This window comes from Cyphomyrmex costatus, unplaced genomic scaffold (assembly GCF_001594065.2).
Source record: "Cyphomyrmex costatus isolate MS0001 unplaced genomic scaffold, Ccosl1.0 scaffold15, whole genome shotgun sequence".
Lineage (NCBI taxonomy): Eukaryota > Metazoa > Arthropoda > Insecta > Hymenoptera > Formicidae > Cyphomyrmex > Cyphomyrmex costatus.
The window spans coordinates 124,938-138,162 of NW_017275499.1; the positions used below are offsets into that span (position 1 = coordinate 124,938).

At 32.1% G+C, this 13,225-nt stretch overlaps 2 protein-coding genes across 2 annotated transcripts; one reads left to right on the forward strand and one right to left on the reverse strand.

Annotated features, from left to right (window-relative positions):
* Positions 1 to 589: 589 nt before the first annotated feature.
* Positions 590 to 3,776, forward strand: LOC108783416 (thioredoxin-2). Its single transcript, XM_018551979.1, has 4 exons — positions 590 to 710; positions 3,143 to 3,259; positions 3,347 to 3,460; positions 3,590 to 3,776. Exons 1-4 carry the CDS (start codon positions 672 to 674, stop codon positions 3,650 to 3,652), a joined length of 333 nt encoding a protein of 110 aa, XP_018407481.1. The 5' UTR covers positions 590 to 671; the 3' UTR covers positions 3,653 to 3,776.
* Positions 3,688 to 12,818, reverse strand: RpI1 (RNA polymerase I subunit RpI1). The gene is made up of 6 exons (XM_018551946.1): positions 12,638 to 12,818; positions 6,656 to 11,019; positions 5,354 to 5,509; positions 4,977 to 5,280; positions 3,963 to 4,056; positions 3,688 to 3,694 (listed from the first exon to the last, which is right to left on the reverse strand). Exons 1-6 carry the CDS (start codon positions 12,816 to 12,818, stop codon positions 3,688 to 3,690), a joined length of 5,106 nt encoding a protein of 1,701 aa, XP_018407448.1.
* Positions 12,819 to 13,225: the final 407 nt, after the last annotated feature.

The following is a 13,225-nucleotide window of genomic DNA, read 5'->3' on the forward strand; positions in this document are numbered from 1 at the left end:
GATGGCGGCGCTAGTGTTACTTAGAGTCCCTATAAGAGAGTTGTGTCAATCTGAAGTAAAATGGCGTCTAATTGGGACTCTAGCAGAAAGGGACGCTAGACCTTAAGGTGCTTTTTCATGCGCAGCACGCTGCAGCAGCAATTCGTTACTATTGGTTAAGAATTTTATGTAAGCTAGATGACGCACTTCCGGCGCAAAATACATTTTGCCGCAGTTCGTTGAAGTTGAACCGAACGAACAGCAAGCGGCAAAATCGAGAAAGCGTACAATATGTCCGTCGTTTCATTATGAAAATATTATTTATTGCAATAAATATTAGGAAAATAAACGAAAAATGGCTTCGGATAAGGTACGGATACATGTTCGTCGGAAGTGCGTCGTCTAGCTTACATAAAATTCTTAACCAATAGTAACGAATTGCTGCTGCAGCGTGCTGCGCATGAAAAAGCACCTTTATGTGTCATGGGCTTTATGCATTTCATGTGCGATAGGCCTTAATCGTCTTTAGGATCTCCATAAGGGATCGCCACATGAAATTACACCTTGAGCGCCACACGTCAGCAATCGTTAGTACAAGAAGTAATCAGAAGTTGACGCGCTTCGTAACGTGCAGTGGTTCAGTCACGCTCTTCGATCTTTTGAGGAAGAAACTCGTTGCTGACGTCTAAATAATGGGTCACGAAGGAGAAGTTACTCTTATTCAGAATTCTGTAAGTAATATTACAATAATTTCATCACCTGTCCGAACAGGCTATATGTACCCCAATGCGGTTTATGCACATAATATATGAAATAAGATAACCTTGAGTGTACGTCGCACACGCGCAAATAGTTGCGCTCCGTCGTTCCGCCCTACCTGCAATGTTGCCAGTGGTTGCCAGGCTAGAACTGGCCAGAAGCTGAGAGAATATAGCAGAAAAGTATAATACCAACTTGAAAAAATAATGACATATCTTGCAGCACTTTGATGAGGTAATATTGTGCAATTACATCGACTTTCATTTCTAAAACAAATTTAAATTTATATATAATTGAAGATAATAATTTGAAATATTGCGCAACGTTGGAACACGATCACGTGCAACGTTGTTTCGCTCGCTTGTCGCAAAGATTTACATTTATTAAAACTTATACTTGATAACAGTTATAGATTAGTTAATTAGTGTATGTATAGGTATCTGGCAATACTATATTCCAGCATGAGTCACTCCTATGAGTATTATACTTTGCGAAATATATATATATACTTCGGTTTCGACCTTGAAAACAATCGATTCCGTATTACGTTATTATCTGGGAATGGAAAGTTACTTTTTAAAAGTAAACAAGTTGCAGTTACTCGTTACCGAGTAAAAAAAGTAACCGTTACTTGAAAAAGTGACTTTTCGTTACTTTTCTGTTACTTTTTAAAAATCAGTCTGAAAGTGTACTTTTGTAGTATTTTTTGTTTAAACGTTAATAAAAGCAGTATATATATAAATTTAAATAAAAAATACTACAAAAGTACACTTTCAGACTGATTTTTAAAAAGTAACAGAAAAGTAACGAAAAGTTACTTTTTCAAGTAACGGTAATATATATATATATATATATACTGCTTTTAACAAAAAATACTATATATTTTTTTTTTAACAAAAAATACTATTATATATATATATTGCTTTTATTAATGTTTAATCGTTACGTAAAGATGGTTTTTTTACTTTAATTATACAATTCGAAAGCGTGAATTTTACGAATTTTAACGTTCCCAACGATGGCGAGTATAATTTCGTCCTTGTTCATCGAATGTTAAGCAAGGGTGAAATAATACGAGCGTGTATGAGTAAAACGCACCTTTATACGCGTCACATACAACTTACAAATGTTAAGTGGAGATGAATGATTCATTCGATATTACATCAACCATGAACAATTTTAATTATGTCATCAGTCATCATTTAATCGTAAAGATAAATTATCGGATTGAAGTAGGTAATATAACGTAATGTATGTTGCGTCATATATCTATTTTTTCCTTAATATATTTGCCAATCAGCAAAGTTGGAAATTAAAATATTACTTGTTACAGTTTTCGTTACTTTAGGTACACTGCGGAGCATTAATTCGTTGGATCATAATAGCGGCTTATTGACGCTGAGTCGGAAACGCTCAACGCGCGCGCGCCTGAAATAAGAAGAGACACAGACAAACATTGGAAATTTATTGCGTTTTTTCCCTTGCGTATAAAATCATGTATTCTTGCAGAAATGCATGAAATTCATGCACTCATTTATAGGGTTGCCACAAGTCAGGGAAATGTCAGGGAACTTAAAAAAATGCGTCAGGGATTGAGCATCCTTGTCAGAGAAAATAAAATAGCTGTTAATAAATTTATATTTTATAGCTGTTAATATAATATTGCCTTGTGCTTCTATGATTGGTTTGGACTATTTTTTGGGGGGGGGGGGGAATTCGTTTCCTGAAGAAAATGTGCATCTATGTTACATTGCTGGATCACCAGGATAATTTAACATTTGTATTATTTAAGGTCACGAAAAATCTCAAAATTTTGTCAGTAAATCAGGGAAATGTCAGGGTATTTTACGATTAAAAATTTGTGGCAATCCTGATTTAGTTCATGTATTCCTTTGACTATTTTATTCAATTTGACAGTAACTCTTCTTATTTCAAGCGCGCGCGTTTTGAGCGAGTCTCAGCGTCGATAAGTCAAGCCACTACTTATAATCCAGCGAAATAATGCTCCGCACTGTACTTTCCATTTAATGACACACGAATCATTCTATCTTCGTTACTCGTAGAAAGAAAGATAGATGATATTTACGTCGAATTGTCACTAAACGACTAAAAGAAAGGCATTAAGGACAAAGGCAAATTGTTGCATGACTAATGAAAGTTCATGAAAGCAAGTAGATAGCTATCTGTGTATCTCCCTATTATAGACAAATAAATATTTGTATTACAATTTTTATTTGTATAATATGATTATTTACATTCACTTAATAAATATTTGTATTATTATTGTTGAATAGAAATTGTATTATAACAATTTCTCTTAATTTATGTACTTTTTATTCATCAATTAGTAAAATAAAAATATATTTAATAAAGAAAAATTGATATAATATTTATTCTTTTATAGGATGACTTGAAGATTAAACTTAAAGATGCAGGTAATAATCTGGTAGTTATCGATTTCTTTGCTGTATGGTGTGGACCATGTAAGATGATTGGACCGTTGATTGAAGAATTGTCCAAGGTTTATACATCATACATTAATTTTTTATTAAATCAAGTTTCATTGGATTTATTGAAATTCAAGACATAAATATTTTTGTTTATATAGGAAATGCAGGATGTTGTTTTCCTTAAAGTTGATGTGGATGAATGTGAAGATATTGCTGCTGAATACGAGATATCCAGTATGCCTACGTTTGTTTTCATAAAAGAAGGCAAAGTGGTATGTATCGAATAAAAAATTTATCTAAGTATTAAAAATTCTTGCTTTTTAATATTATACAAAGAAATAATGAAATAAATCAGCTATTTATTTCATAAACTAATTCAATAAAATTGTTAATGCTTTCAGTTGGAGACTTTTTCCGGGGCAAATTATGATAAACTAAAAAATACGATTCAAAAACACAAGTAAATAAATTATCACAAATGCTTAAATTTATTGTATTCTTAAAAACTGTAAAAAATTACATACTGGATTAGCTATGTAACTACTATTTTACATCAATAATATACAATGGTTATTTAAATAGAAAAAATAATTTGCATTGTTTACATTGTACACGCATTGTAATTAAAAAAGATTAAAACAGCATTATTTTTCAATAATAAAAAAATTTCCATAAATTTTGTTTTGTAAAATGTATGATGAACTTATAAATATATAAAATATAATTATGAATTATAATGTGTATATTGAATTTTATTATTTTCACATATTATACAATGATGGTAAAATAGAAAATGCCCCAGTTCCAGATTTGCACGGTTGTCCTAACATCAATCTACTCGAAGGTGATAATATATCATCCTTTTTTCCTATAAATGATAAGATAAAAATAAGTAACGAACAAGTATATATATAATTTTACTGTATGTATAATTTTATAGAAGAAATATGAGTAATAATGTCATTTATATCTTTAATAGAAATAATTTTTTATGTAATTAATTTTTTCTTTAACCAATATTATTTTCTTATTATATGTGTTATAAGTAGACTGCGAAAGTTTATGCAAGAATTATAATATATGCCATTAATATGCAATATACATGTACAGAATATGCAAAATATATTATATGTAAAATATATATGTAAGAGTACATTTAATCTTTATTTAATTCAAACTATTATAAATCATAACATAATATTACTTCTAAAAGCGGTAAATTAACCCCGGCTTATAGAGTCCTTACACCGTTATTCACAAATTAAGGAATGATCGATATATCGTGACCAATAATGAAAGGTGCCAAATATCTCAGCGGCCACATCAAGGTACTTGGGAAGCGACTAATATGAAACCATGGCGAGAAAGGGTGTCGGAAGAGATGTCATCGGAGAGCGACTCCGAAAACGAAAATGATAATGTAACGACAGCGTAGAGTAAGAGCGGCCGGGACGGCCGAAAACTAGTAGTTTTTAGTATGTGAAAAGTGTGAAAATCTCTTGTTTAAATCTCGTAGATTTAAACAAGAGCACAGCGATCTCGAGCGCGGGATGATTGGAGCACATGATCGCGGAGCATCCAATGGAAAAGGTTCGGGAGACAAAAAGAAGAAATGGAGGAGATCGAAGGAACTTCTCGTGTTGCGCCGCAAAATGAAGCATGGTAAACCTTCTACATTGTGTACCTTATCCATCCCTCACCTTTCCCTACACGTGACACTAGTCAACATAACTATGCAACTGCGTTGCATGGTCACATAGTTATCGAGCACTGCGATATACAACTCACCTTGCAATGTCGCCGTTTTCAAAAAGCCCAGCGAACTTTCGAAACTTATTTGCTGTAATGGTGAAGCGGAATTCTCCATTCCTTTTCGACTAAGTGGTTTGAACGTACCGTCGAAGGTCATATAATCTGCGATTAAGGACAGATGTCTAGAGTCAATGGTGATGCCATACATCTTGAAGACATCTTTAATTTCTTTTACAATAACTCGATATGCAGCTTCAATTCCATATGTTTGAGAGATATTATAAATGTCGTTGGAATATAATCTGTTTAAATCAAGTATGTTTTCGTATTTGAACATTTCCTGCAATAAAAAGAACACAAAAAGTAGAAAAATATATTTTACTTGTACAAATTTGCTTATGAAATGTATTTACCGCTATATTTAAACCATCTGTTTTAAGAATTGTTTCGCCTTCATTGTTTTGAAATGTAAAAGCTTTCTTAATATACTTTGTTTCCCATAAGACAGTTTTATTCACAGTATTCTTGATTATTGTCGGCAAATCCAATCTGATCGTTTTAAGTGGTAACTGAAAAAGATAAGTATAATGTGTCAATATCCAATCAAACGTAGACATAAGGTACGTTATGTTAGAGAGTAGTAGTAGTACGTGATCTATAGTGAGCAGTAACAGTAGTGAATTAAAAGAAGTAAGCGTGAAAATCGACCAATCATAGTTGGTTATCCTCCATTTTATATAATTTTAATCAAAATGTAAACTTTTTCAGCTTTTCGTAATAAATATTTTTCGCGATATTTACAGATTTTCAGCATATCACATCATTCTAACAGGATGTCTACCTGACCAACATTAAATTATCAAAATTGCTTGTCCATTAAATTTGTGATATTGCTACAGCTTATGTTTCGAAGTCTGAGAATTTAATTCGACGAGCAGTTCAAATAATTACAATACATATGTGTATAAATATAAATTATTTAAGCATCTAAGATCCAGTTTCGACTGTTACAAGCTTTAGACTCTTATTTGTTGTGTATTCATATATAGAATTTTTACCATCACTTTTGTATAGATAGCGCGGACTAAACTGTGTCGAAAAGTCATCTACCACTTTACAATTTTCACAATGGTTAACGAGATATGAATTTTTAAACACAGTCCTTCACCTCACCGCTCAGCGCGCAGATCAAATGTCGCTCGAGCGACGTGCGGTGAGGTGAGGGGGACAACGGAAGGCGGAGACGATTCGAAAATCGGCCGAAAGTTACATACACTTTATGTATATTCACTTTGTACTGGCACCTTTAATTAATAATGTATCAGTTACTTTTCATGTTAATATATTATTATTAGATAAAAAGGTTTAAATTTTTGAGTATCTCCTTTTTTGAACATGGCTTGAACTTTTCATACATATTTGTGAATTTTAAGAAATTAGAAATAGAGACGACGTCAAAGATAAAGTATTATAATTAGTATTACTGTGCAATTTACACATACATAAATAATTCATATATTTTCAGTATGTTCCTTACAGTTAGCTATAGTATAAGAAAATATTTTTTATATTAAAGCACAATGTACAAACATTCACAAATTAATTGTAATGTATAAAATTATATTATTTATAATGAAAACTATTTTTTGTAAATATTTTTTTGTAAAATAATAAAAGAATCGTAAAATAAGACAAATTTTCATTTAAACACTTACCCAAAAAGTGAATGTGCACCATGATAGTTTATTCTCATCATAATCATAATCCATAGCATTTTCATACATATTCAAGACACGATCCTTCCTATTAGTAAATTTATCTTTTCTACGATTTAATTTCTTACGAGTATCATCATCATCATCATCATCATCATCTTCCTCAGCCTTGGAAGTTCTACTTGCATTATTATTATTATCGTTTACTTCTTCCTCTTTATCATTTAATATAATATCTTCAGTTTCTTCTTCTTCTTCTTCCCCTTCTTCAGGATCTTCATATTCTTGATTCTCTCGATGACGCAATAATGATTTAGTCATTGTAGCATCGGCGTCTTCCCCGACTTGTTCCTCGTCGGATGACTCGTGCATCTCTCCTAAATCCATCCGTGTTTTGCTTCTAGAATTTTCCGATACAACTTCGTCAGGATCAATTTGATCTATTATTGCGTCCTCATCGTTTATTCGTCTTTTTTCTCCTTCAAAATGTAACTTTAATAAAACTTTAGAAATATTGGCAGATTTTTTAATTTCTTTGAACATATTTTTAAAAAATTGTTCTTCAGTACATTTAATCACATCCCGCGGATGAACAGAAAACTCTTTCTTGTAGTATTTATGAGGAAGATATTTGATTTTTAAAGTGTGCACCAATCTTCTGTGTGGGCTTTCCTCCATTCGTCTGCTTATTACAATGTCTTTTAATACATCGCGTAGAACACATTTTGTTAGTGTCAATCTCAGCTTCTTTATATGTTTTTCAAGATTTTGCAAGTTATTTCGGAATGGTATTTCCATACTCGGAGTTTTCATGTTTTTCGACGCCGTCATCAAGATTTCACGTAATCTTGGAATACCTAAAGTCACATTCATTTCTCCACGTCCTGCAAAATGAAAAGTGTTCAAAGTCATTTGAGTAGATGGTTCACCTATAGATTGTGCCGCTAATAAACCAACTGGTTCGCCAGGCGGACAAATCGTTTTCATAACTTTAATGGATAATAAATCTCTCAAAACAGATTTTTTAATTTTTGTCGAACAAGAGAGATATTCATCAATCAAGTGTTCTATCTGTTCAGATAATACTCCAAATTGAATGTCTTGCCTATATTTTGACATTATTGGATCGGGACATCTGGTACATTGTGCGTGATATAACTCTTTCAGTTCCTTTTCTGCATTTACCCACTTTTCGATAAGCGATAACGTAGCTTTGCTTCTTCCATTACTAGGATCGATTTTTTGTTTCTCTTCGTTTTGATCGGAATTCTCCATAGAAAATTTACTAAACTCACTGATCCTCCTCCTTTGCAACGAGGAACCATTTTTATTTTCCCATTTTTTGATCTTTTTTATCGTCTTCGCAATCTCTTTATCATTTCCTTTTAGACATTCCAATAACTTTGCATCCATAATAGAATCTTTATTATCAACTAGAAATGTGATTTGATTCTTTTTTAGAAAACACGAACCCGGTACGTCGAGACCGTCCTCTCCGTAATAAAACTGAATTAAGCTACCGTCGTGATCTCTAACCGTCGCATCGTAACTAACAATCAAGCCTTCGAGATGTTTAACTAAACATCTTTGTAAGTAACCAGACCTACTAGTTTTTACGGCAGTATCGATAAGACCTTCGCGTCCAGCCATACAATGAAAAAAGCATTCCTGGGGTTTGATGCCGGTCATAAATCTGCCATCGATGAAACCACCTGCTCTAGGTGTTGAATCATAGGCTGGGAAACTTGATAAACTTTTCCCACTGATCATCAAAGGTGGCCTTTTACCTTCTAATTCGCTTTGACCGAGCAAACATGATATTTGCATAGTATTAACCATAGATCCCTTTGCACCAGATTTCACCATAAGCTGTAAATTATTGTCTGGGAACTTCTTAAAAAGTCCCATCAGCAGACAAACTTTGTTAATATTATTGACATAAACGTCTAAAGTGCTCTTATATTTGTGATCAACTTGCGCGCGAAATTTTGAATTATTCCAATAAGATTCTTCCATCTTAGCTTGAATTTCGTTCATAGGTGTATCCTCAGATACTTCTACCATAGATCTTTGAATAGTTTCGCCAGTTTTTCTGCACTCGGAAATAATCTCCTTACGTTTCTCGTCAATTTTAGGAATTATTAAAATGTCCTCGACACCGAGAGTAAAACCATCGCACTGTAGAAACATTTGGAATAGTCTACCAAATGCATTTAACATTTCGCTTGCGCATATTGCACCATATAATTCGTAAATACAATGAATAAAACCGTAAGGAGTTGCACCATAATGCATTTTATCAAATATCCCACACAATAATTCTCCGTGTCGAATTATAACTTCTGCTTCCGACATAGTTATCGAATTTTTAAATTTTGTACCACATTTCCAACGTCGTGGTGTCTCTGCTTGCCATTCTTTCGCATTAATTTTCGTTCTAGAGACTAAATTAATTCGTGTTTTATGCGAGGGAATAATATTGATTATGACTGTTGAAAGAATTTGTTTACCCGACCACAACATTTTCGGTTTAATGATAGTTGGCGATAACAGAACTACGTCCTTTTGCATTATTGGCAGTGCCATACTAACTAATTGCATGTAATGCACCTTTGAAAAAAATCTACCCCTAGTCGTTAGTCGTACACCTGACACCATGTAATCCTGTATAAGACCACTTAATGGAGTTCCATCTTTTGGCACGAGATATTGGTTGGATACATTAGCTATGTTATAACCTTCGCTTCTAGCTAATTCATTTTGTGGAAAATGAGCGTTAAGTTCATCTCCATCAAAGTCTGCATTATACGCTTTACAATTCGCATAATGAAGATGTAATGTTTTTTCTCCCTTGAGAATACGTGCTTTGTGAGCCATTATACTCGGTTTATGTAATGTTGGTTGTCTATTTATTAGCAATATATCGCCATTTTGAAGATGTCGATGTACTATTTTCACACCGATAAAAGACTCGTTGGTCCTATTGCTCGTTTTTAAGAGACGTTTCGCGATAGCTTCTCTCTGCGTACAATCGTTGCTATTAATGGCTTGTATCGATCCGTCTTCATTTTCCACTAGAACTGCACCGGGATGAACATTGGGACCATTTAAGACTAATCGTCTCAATCCGGTAACATTCCACGGTGTTACAGATGTAGGATACGTTAATTTGCGGGCAAAAGCTTCAGGAATGCCAATTTCATCGATATTCAAATAAGGATCTGGAGTAATAACTGTACGTGCAGCAAAATTCACTCTTTTACCCATCATATGCATTCTAATAATACCTTCTTTTTTTTCCAGAATTTGTTTCAAGCCTTGACCATTGATGGATTCTGGCGTTTTATTCATGTCGCGATCCATCAAGTGATTCACATTGTTTTGTAACGCTTGCCAAGCATTGTGCAACTTTTCAACTGCTGTAGTTCCTTTTATTTGTTCGAAAACAAGCCGACCTTCCTGGGGTAAGTGATCAATACCTCCATCTTGGATAGTTTGTATAATATTCCTCAAGACTAAACAATCCTGTATAATGCTCTTATAAATGTGAGTTTGAGGATGTTCAATCATTTGGCCATTAAGAAGATTCATCGGCCGTACGATCGGTGGTAGCACAGGTATTACCTCGAAAAAGAATATATCAGTGGGATATTCAATATCTACCAATTCTAAACAAGGTACAATTATTTTGAGAAAATCTCTTTCGTTATTCCATATTTTTCGTAGGTATTCCTTTGACTGATCTGGCATAACCATAATAGTTTCCAATTTATGTGCCACTTTGCTTGAGAGTACTTCTTTAGAAGATGTAATTTTCTTGTTGTTTATCATTATCTTGTTTTGTAGTGTTGATATTTTTGGAAGACTATCGTGACAATTCATGCATATTCCAGCTTTATTGGTTCTCACATATTGTTTAAGTATACTTTCAATATATGTGTGCCATTGCGTAATGATATTCTTTATATTAGTTTGATTCTCAGAATTCTTGTTTTGACTATATTTATTTCTATTGAAGAAGTTCTGCATGTAAGTGTCAATTACATTACGAATATACTCTGTTCGTTCTTCTTCTTTAACAATATTCGATAATATGGATGTTACTTCTTCATCCAAACCATCAAGATCGCAAAGTTGTCCTTGGTACAGTAATTTTAATTTTGCGGACAACAATAATTTGATGTACGATGGCACTTGTAACGTGAAGCAACTTAAACATGCCAGTTTAAGTAACATAGACAATATTTTGTGGAATAACGGATTCACAACAGGTATTGGTAATTCTATATGACCAAAATGACCTGGACACTTGGAACCGTTTTGTCCACATGTACTGCATAGCTCTGAACTGTTTTTCATTGCACCTATAAGAAATCAAATATACTAAATTAAAATTTGTACCAAATATAAAAAATATAATAATTTTTTATATAATAATTCCTTGATAACAAAAACTCCCGTACAATTCAAAATTAACTTGGAAAGAAAAAGGGCACTAGGAGTTAAGCGCAGATAACTTTACGCAAACGCTGATATTTATCAAGCAAAACTTATTTATTACAAAAATCATTCTAATAGAATCTAGTGCCCTTTTTCTTTCCAAGTTAATAATTTTTTGTCACATATTTCAGTTATTAATGAAAAAAATATACATTTGAAGAGACGATAGTGTCTTGGTGCTAAGACCATACGCGTAAGGACACTACCGTGCTCCTTTACGCAAGCCGACGAGTTGCAACATATATGTATATAGTATTAACCTTGAGACTGCTGGGAAAGCTACTTTTGTGTTTTTCTCTTGAGTTTGGGTTAAAATACCACTTTTAGTGGTATTTTAAACACTAAATGAAAAAGAAAAAAAAAAAAAAGAAAAAAGAAAGTCCAAATGGAACTATTAATTTTCTACGGCCAAGTCGTTAGCTCTGGATAATGCTAAAGGAAAATTCTAAGTCAATGCATTTATATTCATTTATGTTGTTAATATATTGCGCTTAGGGCTTAAAATTTTATAAATCTATGCTCACAGAATTGGAATCAGCGATACCAAAAATCCCCAAATACACTATTTTTTAAAAAATAAACATTAATCATATTTACTTTACCATATATCATATATTTATCATATTTGATTGTATGTTCCTTACTGAGAAAGCTACTTTTGTGGCTTTGCAAAAAATCTCGAAATTTTGCATCATGCGTACGTTACTTTTATATAAAAATTTTTGAGGAACAAGAATCACTATTTTAATGAAAAGATGCCGGTAGTCTAAAGGTTAATATATACTAGCCAACAAAATTAATGCAACACCTGTTTCACTCTGCAAAAATAGACTTATCCTAAAATTCCCTGATTTTAGACAAAATTTTATCATCTTCTCTTACTTTCAAAAGGGTCATTTTTACTTCAACGTTGAATAACTCGGTGAAAAAAAATCGTACGGAGTTTCGTAAAAAAACAAATTGAAAGTAAAGATTCACTTTTTTGAATGATGTAAATCGCATTTATTTACAATTTTTATTTCGCCCCGTGGAACTCCGCAAATTTTATAAAAAAAAAAAAATTTGAGATCTGATTAATCTTCATTTATGATGTGTAATTTCATAAAATTTCTGTGAGACCGTTTTTTCAAGTAGCAATCTGAAAAGTAGAGGTTTCAAGCTGTAAAATGTTTTTTTAGACATCTTGATACGACAATCTTTGACGAAATTATTCTATCTTGAAATATGCTTATTTTTACAGAGTGAAACAGGTGTTGCGTTAATTTTGTTGGCTAATGTACGTTACATTAATGACATCAAATATTAAATTTCCATGCAAACATGTGCATACACACTCATACATTCTCTCTCTAATTATACATAATTAAGACTATTAATAAAATTGTGTAACAATTAAATATATAACATGATTAAAATAAAGACAAAACATATGATAATTGACTAAGGTATATATAATATGTATAGCAAGTTAAAATATTTTACCTAAAGATGGGTCATATAATCCATTCTTTAGTGGATGTCCAAGAATATTAAAAGATAATGATGTTCTAATATTTGTTACACTCAAGTTCCTTATATCATTTGCAGTGAAAATTGAGAATATTAAACATAGGGAATCTTGATGTTTCGGTGTTAAACGGTGTTTACGGTATTTACTGTTCATCTTGATATTCCTTCAGCTTGAGTAAGTCTAGAAAAAATATTGACTTATTAATCAGAGATATGTATAAGAATAGTCAACTCTCATAGTTATTACATTCTAAATTTGATTCTATAATTCTCATGTATACTTTGATTCATAAATTTGATAGAAGAGTTGAAGATTGTTAGTATTATCAGAATGTAAAGATGATATATATTTTAAATTGGAAATAATAAAATGTAGTGTAATTATTTTTTAAATAAATAGTTTAATATGAAAGGATATGTAAGAACTATATTTAATAGTATTTAAATTTAAGAGAGTACTAATAAAATAATTCCTGAAAAATCTATTAATTTTAATAGTAGTTATATATATTGTAAGAGAAAAATAATATAAAAATAAAATTGTTCCTTTGAAATGTAATA